Consider the following 10,644-nt stretch of genomic DNA (forward strand, 5'->3'; position numbering starts at 1 on the left):
GATGATCGCATATCTTTGTTGGAGACCCAGATGGCGGCTCAACAGGCGGGGTATGAGGCACATAGGAGGTTGAACCAGCAAATGATGTAGATGATGCAGAGGATGTACCCGAAATAGGTGTTCCCGGACGTGCCAGACCCGTAGTTTTTTTTTTTCTAAAACTCGGAATGTTTTATTTTTATTTGTACAACTTTGAATATTAACTAATATGATTTCAATTTTAATTTTAATTTTATATTTTCGAATTTAAATTTTAAATTTTTTTTTTTTTTAATTAATTTTTTTAAAATTCCGAGGAAATGAACCCTCGGAATATACCGAGGGACTAGTTCCTCGGAATTTTCCGAGGGGTCAAATTCCGAGGGTTCAAATTCCGAGGAAATAAACCCTCGGAATATACTGAGGGACCCTTGTTCCTCGGAATTTTCCGAGGGTTCATTTCCTCGGAATTTTCCGATGAAAATTCCGAGGAACATTTCGTAGGAACTTCCAAGGTAAATTCCGAGGACGTTCTCCCTCGGTATATTCCGAGGAGATTTCCGACGAACTGGTGGTCCTCAGAGTTTCCTCGAAAATTTGTTTTCTTGGAATTCCGTCGGAAAATTCCGAGGGATTTCCGAGGAGTTATTTCCGAGGACTTGTTTTGTCGGTATGTCGTCGGAATAACGATGTTTTCTTGTAGTGAAAGTAGAAAAGGTAAATTTTAAAGTGTAAGAGTTGGTGAAAAACAACACTTTAGAATCGATGATTCCTACGATACGTTTTAGAAAATAAAATTTTTGATCGACTATTTAGCAAAAAGAAAAAAAATAGATCGACTATATATACGGTCCATGTTAGTTTACTTTTGTTTGACCACAAGAAAACATGAAAGACTTAAAAAACAAGAGAAAAGAGACTGTGACAACTGACAACAATCAAAGGTGAGCAGCTACACTTTTGAATTTTGACGAACCCATTGGTGAGGAATATGTAAATGAACCATACAAAATTGGCACAGAAACTTATTATAAAAGCTAACATGCGTGGTTATGAGTTATGAATAATAAATTCAGGGACTATGAATCCATATTCATAATGGTTATAGATTAAACTAATCAATAGACAAAACATTCCTTGCATACACCAGTTGGTACCCTATTAGGGGTGGGTTTTGTTCTTTCTAATAAAAGTAAATGTCTTGGTAAAATAATCAGGCTGGGGTCCAATACGGCTGCCAAATTTGATTATTTGACATATCTCCGCAGCCTCGAATAAATTAAGTGTTTATTTTTTTTCTGATTTGTCTCCGAATACAATTATTGATTATTGTTTGTTTTCAACATCTTTCTGCGTACAAGACCCGACTCGTTTAAACGCAGCGGTTGCGGTTGCAGTTGTGGAAATTTACGGATGCGGATAGTTGCAGTTCTAGCAGTTTTAAAAGATTTACTCATTCAGTTTCATAATATAAGTAATTTTGGCTAAAAGCACGAAGATTAAGAAAAGTATTATATTTTTAAAAAGTATTTTATAATAAATATGTTAGATATAATTTAACCAATAAAAAATAAGTCTATTTAATTTGATTGGTCATACTGTATTCAATAAATGTAAAAATTACCTAGAAATACAAAGACTACTTACATTTTGAAACAAAAACATTTCCCTAAAACTACTTACAATATGAAACGGAGGGAGTATATGACTGGTTCTGCGATTAAAAATTGGTACGTTTGTGGGATACTTATGACTGGTCAACTACCAAATACACCTGCAGTTAAATAATAAATTAACAATATTTACATTTTATATAATTATAAAAATATCAAAATCATAATAGTATAATAAATATGAAAATCATATTTAGATAGTTATAGTTTTAAATTTTTAAAAATTATAGAAAATATTTTTATTTTAAAATTTTATAATATTAATTAAAATATAATAGATATATTCTATTATTTTATAATTCCAATTTAATTTTCTTATTTAATATTTTTATTTTTGTATTTATATGGTTTTTGAAAAGAAAAAAAATTATCCTCCCGCAGCCGTCCGCAACCGCAAACGCTAGCTAGAACCAGATTTTGATTTTAAGAGGTTCGGAGCGGTTTGAAGCGATTTGTAGCAGTTTATATGATTGTTTTGAAACGCTGGCTACCGCTACCAACCACAAAAACTGCGTTTGTAGGTGGTAGCGAGAAAACCCGTCATGCCCTGTATAAAAGGAAAAAGACTCATCTATATACATTTTTGTCATCAAGACTCGAGAGAATCAATTTATTTAACAATTCAGAATATTCCATTGCACAAAAGTCTACAAAAGCCTTATTATTCTCAATTATTGTGTGTTTGTCACTCATGTTCTTTTATCCATTAAAAAATATATCTCTATCAAGGACCATCAACTTGATTTATTTATAACATAATGCGTGTACTTATCTAATGGACGACACTACTTCTAGTCTATCTTACATTCTCATTCAATATTATCTATACTATTAAATCAGGATCCTATTGTCATAATTACCTTAGGGGCATGTTTCTTTCACTAACATTGCATGTTTCATTAAGGGCAATTAAGTAATATTAATAACGAATCTATATTGGGTCATTATTTTTAGATCCAGCCCAAATCAAATCTCTCTTTGGCCATTTGGGCCTATCAAAAAATCAGATTCAATTCTCACCCTTTTTTTTTTCCTTTGGACCATTGAGTCCAAGTTCAAATAATTTTTTTTCAACTATTCTTAATTATTATTTTTTTCTTTTCTTAATATAATTTAAGCATTCATAAAAATAATTGAATTTTTTTATTGAAAAGTATAAATCTTTATTAAAAGTATATAATTTTTTAATTAAAATATTAACCCCATAATTCAATTAATTTATCAGAGTTATACCAACTTAATTCATTAAAAAAATAAAGTTTATTTTTTTTTAACATAAATAGTCATTTAAAATAAAATACGATAAATAAAGATAAAATTTTTAAGTCTTTTATAAAATAAAACACAAATATATGAAAATGTGACATTTACTAAATATTTGTCAATTGAAAAAAAAAATAATAATAAATCCGCGCTTTGAAAGCGCGGGTCAAAATCTAGTTTACTTTAAAAACAACTACATGCAGTTACAAAGTTTAATCACATTAGAAGAATTCATAACCTATGAAAACACCATATATATATTTAAGGTTATCCATTTCGACTTACTATGTATATATTTGACTATGATCATCTAACATGTCTATACATTCCTTGTACTACTTGGGACATGTTAAACTTTGGATTTTGACTATTCAAAACTCCGGCTCACATGTTCTTTCTGTATTTTATTAGACAACAGTTTTATAAATCTGAAGGAAATGTATCTAATTTGTACACGCTATATTACGAAATACTAAATACACACGCATACACAGACTTGCAATTATCTTAAGACTCAAATGAATTTGATTCTCAACTTAGTGGAGTAGTTGGGGTAAAAGAGGAAAATCATTATAAAGGTAATAAAGTTGTTAAAAACGAAAAAAACGAGATAAATAATAATATTACAGACAAGAGTAACAAAGAACATAGAAAGAGGTAATGAAAGAAGAGAGGGGCCTACCTACACGATGGAGGATGTCTCCTTCCACCTTCTTCTCATTTTAACGACTTTTCAATTTTTTTTCCTCAAAAATGGTCATTTTCATCAGCCTATATAATTACACTATCATCCTCTTATGTCATTCACCCTTCACAAATATCTTCGAACCCAATCATTCACCAAAGCTCTCTGTAGACCTTTTGATTTTCACCGTCGTTGTGTTAGCTCGTAAGAGAGAGATATGGGAAGTACTCCGGCTGAAGTACCCTGCGAGGATGTCGCCGATAACAGGTCCGGCGTAGGAGGTGGTATCTCCGACGTCTACGGCGAGGATTTAGCCACCTTGGACCAGCTCGTCACTCCTTGGGTTACCTCCGTTGCCAGGTCAGTGTCATTACTCTGTTTTGAACTTTGGTCTATGAGAATCGCTTGCTTTTAGGTTTCCTCTGTTTCTAACTAACTTCAGCTAAGTTAGTTTACTAAACTTGGGAGCCAAGAAAACTGTGGCTGATGTTTCTTGTGGTTGAAGTAAGGGAATGTATAAATAACTTATTGTGGGAAATGGAAAAATGTTTCAGTGGATACTCGTTGATGCGTGACCCAAGATACAACAAGGGACTTGCGTTCACTGATAAAGAGAGAGATGCTCATTACTTAACTGGTCTTCTTCCCCCTGTTGTCATTAGCCAGGAAGTTCAGGTGATTTTAGTGAGATTTAAATAAAGAAAAAATTCACTTCTGTTTAGCTTTGATTTTTGGTTTGTTTTGTGTGTTAACTAGTGGTTTTGTTGTTGTCTTGATTTGATTAGGAGAGGAAGCTGATGCATAATCTCCGTCAGTACACTGTTCCTCTTCAGCGTTACATGGCCCTCATGGATCTTCAGGTTATTCATTGCTCCTTCGAACTAAGTGAAATGTGTCCAAGATTTTTTCAGTTAGTCTTTGTCAACGGTGGCTCATGTATATGAATGTTTCAGGAAAGGAACGAGAGGTTGTTCTATAAGCTTTTGATTGATAACGTGGAGGAGCTGCTTCCAGTTGTGTACACACCAACAGTTGGTGAGGCTTGCCAGAAGTATGGTAGCATTTTCAGGAAGCCACAGGGTCTTTACATCAGCTTGAATGAGAAGTGTGTTTTCTTTAATCTCTCACTTCCATTTTGTTTCTTTAAAAAGTACTAAAAGTGAATGTATGCTCTTTTAGGGGAAAGATTCTTGAAGTGTTGAAGAACTGGCCTCAGAGAGGGATTCAAGTTATTGTTGTCACTGATGGTGAGCGCATTCTCGGTCTGGGAGATCTTGGTTGCCAGGGAATGGGAATTCCAGTGGGGAAGCTTTCTCTTTACACAGCTTTGGGAGGAATCCGTCCATCAGCAGTAAGCATCATCTAAAACAAAACCTACAACATTTTGTTTTTGTCTTTAAATTTGATACTAAATGCAAAATGTGGTTTCAAATATGCAGTGCCTTCCAATCACTATTGATGTGGGTACAAACAACCAGAAGTTGCTGGATGATGAATTCTACATTGGCCTTAAACAGAGAAGGGCAACTGGGCAGGTTCTTACCACTCTCTTCCCTATTTTTTGTTTTCTCTTGTTATAACTAATACAATGGTTTGTGATTCAGGAGTATGCAGACTTTCTACACGAGTTCATGTGCGCTGTGAAACAGAACTACGGAGAGAAAGTGTTGGTGCAGGTAGCCATATGATAAAACAGATTATTATTTTTTTTTTTCATTTTTTTTTTTAAGATGTCCTGATACATACTCTTTTTTTTTTTTTCAGTTTGAAGATTTTGCAAACCACAATGCGTTTGACCTTCTGTCTAAGTACATGGATAGTCATCTTGTCTTTAATGACGATATCCAGGTAAAGATCATTTTCCTAAAAACTGATCTATTTTTGTTACATTTTGTTTTGAGGTGTCAGCTATCGAGAAACTTGCGTCTTGTGTTGCAGGGTACTGCATCCGTGGTGCTTGCTGGGCTTATTGCGGCTCAGAAAGTGCTTGGTAAAAGCCTTGCTGACCATACCTTCTTGTTCTTAGGTGCCGGAGAGGTGAGTTCAGGAATCATTAATACTCTAAAATATACAATTTTTTTAAAAAACACTCTAAAATATCTAAATTATCTTAATATATATAAAAAAATAATATATTTAACTAATTTTTGATATTTTCAGATCCTACCTTGGTTTTTGGTTCGGTTTGATTTTTTTATAATCGTTGAGTGTGGATCGGATTTTAGTTTTTCTGTTCGGTTTGGGTAAAAACGCCCAAACCTATTCTAAAAGCTTATCATCTATCTTGCATATATGTTTTGCTGATTGGGGAACGCTTGTTCTTTGTAGGCTGGAACCGGTATAGCTGAGCTAATTGCTCTTAAAATTTCGAAAGAGGTTAGTAACTCTGAGAAGTTAATTATATTTTCTCTGTTTTCTGGCTTAATCATTTCTTTTTGTAGACCGGAGCTCCCATCGAGGAGACCAGGAAGAAGATTTGGCTCGTGGACTCCAAGGTATTGTTAACAACCACCAAGACCAGTCTCATCCTCTTTAGCTTAAACCTGTTTTTTATCACTTATGTTTCTCTTTTGAACTTTATTTCCCAGGGACTTATCGTTAGCTCACGCAAAGAATCGCTTCAGCACTTCAAGCAGCCATGGGCGCATGAGTACGAACCTGTCAAGGACCTCATTGGTGCTGTGAATGTACGCAATGAACTTTTCTTTAAAAATCTCTTGATTTTAGTTTTTTTTTTTTAATTTCTGTATTCACTCTTGGTTGATTTTTTTTTTTTAAAACAGGCAATCAAACCAACTGTTCTCATTGGAACCTCTGGTGTGGGTCAAACTTTCACAAAGGAAGTGGTTGAGGCCATGGCTACCAACAACGAGGTTTCTCCTTGTCTTCTTCTTCACAGCTTTTCTCAACTAACACGCCATCTATTGCTATTGTTCTAATACCTGTCTTGGTGCTGGTTTATAGAAACCGTTGATTCTTGCTCTCTCAAACCCTACTTCTCAAGCTGAGTGTACCGCAGAACAGGCTTACACATGGACCGAGGTATATATTCTCTCTAATATGACATCGGAAAATGATTCATATCCTGGTTATAACAAAGCTTAATGTATGCTTAAAAATAGGGTCGTGCAATCTTTGGTAGTGGAAGCCCGTTTGATCCTGTTGAGTACAACGGCAAAACTTACTTGCCTGGCCAGGTCTGTGTTACTTCCATATTATTTTCTCTGTCACTTAATCTGAATGCTGACGTCAGAACCCTACTTCACTTCACAGGCAAACAACTGTTACATTTTCCCGGGTCTGGGACTTGGTTTGATCATGTCCGGTGCTATTCGTGTCCGTGATGACATGCTCCTCGCAGCTTGTAAGTATAAATTTGTGACGGAGTAAAAGATTCTCAGTGGAACTCTTTATTTAACTTCTCTCTCTCTCTCTCTCTCAACAGCTGAAGCATTGGCGGCTCAAGTCACTGAAGAGAACTTCGCCAACGGTCTGATCTACCCACCATTCTCAAACATCAGAGAGATATCTGCTAACATTGCCGCCAGTGTGGCAGCAACAACCTATGACCTCGGTTAGTTCCATTTATCTCTGCCTACTAATAAAACTGTCTTTAGTTCTTAACCTAAGTTCTTGAGTTGTATAAAAAAGTAGTTCGGATGATAAATTTTGTGGGGATATAGGATTGGCGTCGAACCTACCACGTGCAAAGGATCTGGTGAAGTTTGCCGAGAGCTGCATGTACAGCCCTGTCTACAGAAACTACCGTTAAAAAAAGAAGTGGTGTTGAAGAAACATGCAGATTCTTGTGCTATTCACAACCTTCTTGAGGCTTTTGTTTAAGTGTTGCTTGGTTGTATTCTACTTTCTTCTACACTATGATGTTTCGAGCACTCTCTCTCCTTTTGTCTTTGCTTCTTGTTTTGTGGAATAATAAATCCAATCTAAAAAAGCTACGTTTTCACCCACACAACCAACGTGTCTAAATATGGGAACATGCTTTGTTGTCTCTTGGATTCTTTTGAAATAATTGTTTGCACTGCTGTGTCACATAGTAAATAGTCATTTTCCACTAAATAAATAGATGAACCAAAAGATGTGAAAACCCCATTATGTTTCTATGTTAAGAACCAACCATGTGATATGTAAGTGAGGCATCAAATATTATAGCATTTTTTTGTAATCGACCAATTCATACAAACAAACATGTTCAGAAAATGTAAAAATCTTATTAAGAAGAGAACAAAATCACAGTTACTGGAAATAAAATAGAAAATCAGTCCGGTAAAACAGTTTCAACCCAACTTTGTTAAAACAAAATTCACTTGAATACACACCACAGAAGCCAAATGGGCTTAGTAGTCCTGAGCTTTAGCCTTAAAAAAGCCCATATAGCATTCGGTTGAAATTGGGTAAATAATTTTTATTCTCGGCAAAATCGGAACAAATGATAAGTTAGAGGGACTAATAGGTAAAGAATAAACACGTTTTCTTCGCATCTGGAACAAGCGAGAAGCTCTGATCCCTTAAATTAAATTTACACTTTTCTCGTCTTCTTCGTCAAAAATCCTCTTCACCAAGTTAATCTTCTCTCCGATCAAAAAGTCAATTAAGGTATGTTCTTTCATAATCCAATCGAATGATCTCATTACAAACACGTATTACTCTCCTCATGCTTTACTTAAAATGTAACTTGGGAATGTTTTTGTGAAATGTTTTCTGATTGCTCTGGGGTTTTTAATTCTCTTATATATGCTTAATTTCTGCCTCTGATTGATTTGTTTGTCGGTTATAATGAATCTAGGTTTTGTACAAGCGGTTTTGGTTTCGAACTATATACAAATCTCAGTGTGGTTTTGTTCTTGTATTATGTCTTGAATTACGAAAGTAGCAGTCTTTGGTTTAGGGTTTCATTTTTTTTTTTTTTTTTTTTTTTGAGCTTACGTCCATGACGAACCTTTGCATTGACTTGTGAATGATTAGACTGTGTTGGAATGTGTGTGTACGAGAAAATAATAGCTTTTATTGTCTGTCTAGTGATCAGGTTACGCAGGAAGTGAGATTTGAGGTTTGAGAAGCGCAACAGAACACAAGAAGGAACCTAAATCAGTTGAAACTGCAGCCAATGGCGCTTAACCCTCAGTTGATGCCCAATGGGATGCCTGTTCCCTTTGTTAATGAGATGTTTGTTCTTGTCCGAGACGGGGTTGAGTTTGAAGTCGACAAGATTCCTGGGTTCGTCTTTCCTTCTCATCTGCTCTATTGTTTTATTGATTGTGGGGTTTTGGCTTTATAATTATTCTGCGCGGGGTTTTCTTTTTTTGCACCCTTTAGTTTCACTGGTTTGGATCTGTTCATCTAGCACATGAACCAATTGAAAAGTACCATAATTGAGTAGACACACACAGGTGTCATAAACACGTTACTGACGTTGTTCTGTGTTTGTTTGATACAGAGGACATGGAGGGCATGTTAAGGCCAAGGGAGTGATATACTTGTCTAATATTCGGATGGTCTTTGTTGCTACCAAGCCTGTTGAGAACTTTGTTGCTTTTGACATGCCTCTGGTACTCTCAATTGATCTTACTTCTTCTTATTCAGTTAATACATGGCACTAAGTATATTTCTATGAGTATAGTTAAAAAGGGCTTCATGTTACATACATAGGAGCGACTAGTAAAATCTCTAATTATATATACTCAGATCTGGCAAATAATGGACTATATATGTTACTCTATTTTGTAGCTTTACATCCACGCCGAGAAATTCAATCAGCCAATCTTCCACTGCAACAATATATCTGGACAAGTCGAGCCTGTAAGTAAACAATCTTCATGTGGGATTTACATTTTTCCTTGTCAGAAAATTATCACATAGAACTTACACATCTCTTTGAGTATGTAATAAAAATTTACAGGTGGTACCAGAGAACGAGCACAGAGCGCTGTATTCAACACACAGTTTCAAGATCTTGTTCAAGGAAGGTGGTTGCGGGACGTTTGTTCCTCTCTTCTTGAATCTTATATCATCAGTGAGACAATACAACAGACAAATGCAGCAAGCAGCAGAAGCACCACGTGTTGATCCTCTTCAAGCCGCTCAGACCCCTGTTGATGAGATGATGAGACATGCGTAAGCCCCCTCCCTCTCTATCATACGAAGGCTTTGATAAAAAAAAAGGCTGTTGTTTCTCAAAATCTTGTGTATTTGCAGGTACGTGGACCCAAACGATCCAACGAAGATATATCTGCAGCAGCCATCTGGGGAGTCTCAGTTGAGGCGGCGAGCTTACCATTCCAGTGCAGCGGAACATTGATGAGACATATACACCGAATCTACTACATGAGGGTGGTGCGATGCACATAAGCAGCAACACATTAAGTGTTGCAAATAAGTTAAAAAGCGTTGTTGGTTTGTTGATCAAACATAAAAACTAAAACTACTTTGTGTAATGAGAAAGAAAAGACTTGTTGGTTATGTTGTATATGTGAAAATTTGGATTCTCGTAAAAGTGTTTCAAGGCTCAACTGAAAAAAAATCCGTAATTCTATTACAAGACACCAACACAACAACACAGCATTCTTGTTCGAGTTTGAAAATTAAACAATTAAAGTTGTTTTTGTCGTGTTTATTTTTTTTATTTTTTATTTTTTGTATTATATATGTGTTTCAACTAAAATTAGGGCTGTTCAATATGGTAAAACCGAACCGTACCGAACCGAACCGAAATAGACAATATGGTTTGGTTTTAAAAACCGTAGGATTTGGATATGGTTTGGTATATAACCGATTAAACCGAATAAACCGAACAAAACCGATTAAAAGTAGAAACATGTAAATATGTATCTATTTTATAACAATACATGAAAATCTATTTGTTATATAAGTTAAATTTGTGTTAATAACTATTACCATAATGTTATAGTAATAAAGAACCTTATATAATTTGTAAAACACTTGAATACATCGCAATTCATACATCTTATTTTCTAAGTCTTTTTTTTTTTATCTTTTTGCTTTATTTTAGTATTCACTAAATTAATA

The 10,644-nt window shown here is 35.1% G+C and overlaps 2 protein-coding genes across 3 annotated transcripts; both read left to right on the forward strand.

Moving 5' to 3' along the window:
- The first annotated feature begins 3,703 nt into the window (after positions 1-3,703).
- Positions 3,704-7,570, forward strand: LOC106335096 (NADP-dependent malic enzyme 2). The gene is made up of 18 exons (XM_013773522.1): positions 3,704-3,960; positions 4,155-4,275; positions 4,386-4,460; positions 4,554-4,705; positions 4,780-4,951; positions 5,040-5,135; positions 5,205-5,276; positions 5,365-5,448; positions 5,539-5,637; positions 5,929-5,976; positions 6,042-6,095; positions 6,189-6,287; positions 6,384-6,473; positions 6,565-6,642; positions 6,723-6,797; positions 6,874-6,964; positions 7,046-7,174; positions 7,284-7,570. The coding sequence occupies exons 1-18, from the start codon at positions 3,818-3,820 to the stop codon at positions 7,370-7,372; spliced, it is 1,767 nt and encodes a 588-aa protein (XP_013628976.1). The 5' UTR covers positions 3,704-3,817; the 3' UTR covers positions 7,373-7,570.
- Positions 7,571-8,049: 479 nt separating this feature from the next.
- LOC106335097 (UPF0664 stress-induced protein C29B12.11c-like) lies at positions 8,050-10,124 on the forward strand. Of its 2 annotated transcripts, none has more exons than XM_013773523.1 (6): positions 8,050-8,214; positions 8,638-8,835; positions 9,056-9,167; positions 9,346-9,417; positions 9,518-9,732; positions 9,814-10,124. In XM_013773523.1, exons 2-6 carry the CDS (start codon positions 8,726-8,728, stop codon positions 9,914-9,916), a joined length of 612 nt encoding a protein of 203 aa, XP_013628977.1. In that variant the 5' UTR covers positions 8,050-8,214; positions 8,638-8,725; the 3' UTR covers positions 9,917-10,124. The 2 variants fall into 2 exon arrangements, with proteins under 2 accessions (XP_013628977.1, XP_013628978.1); XM_013773524.1 differs by having other exon boundaries at positions 8,068-8,214; positions 8,645-8,835.
- Positions 10,125-10,644: the final 520 nt, after the last annotated feature.

Source organism: Brassica oleracea, chromosome C3 (assembly GCF_000695525.1).
Source record: "Brassica oleracea var. oleracea cultivar TO1000 chromosome C3, BOL, whole genome shotgun sequence".
NCBI lineage: Eukaryota > Viridiplantae > Streptophyta > Magnoliopsida > Brassicales > Brassicaceae > Brassica > Brassica oleracea.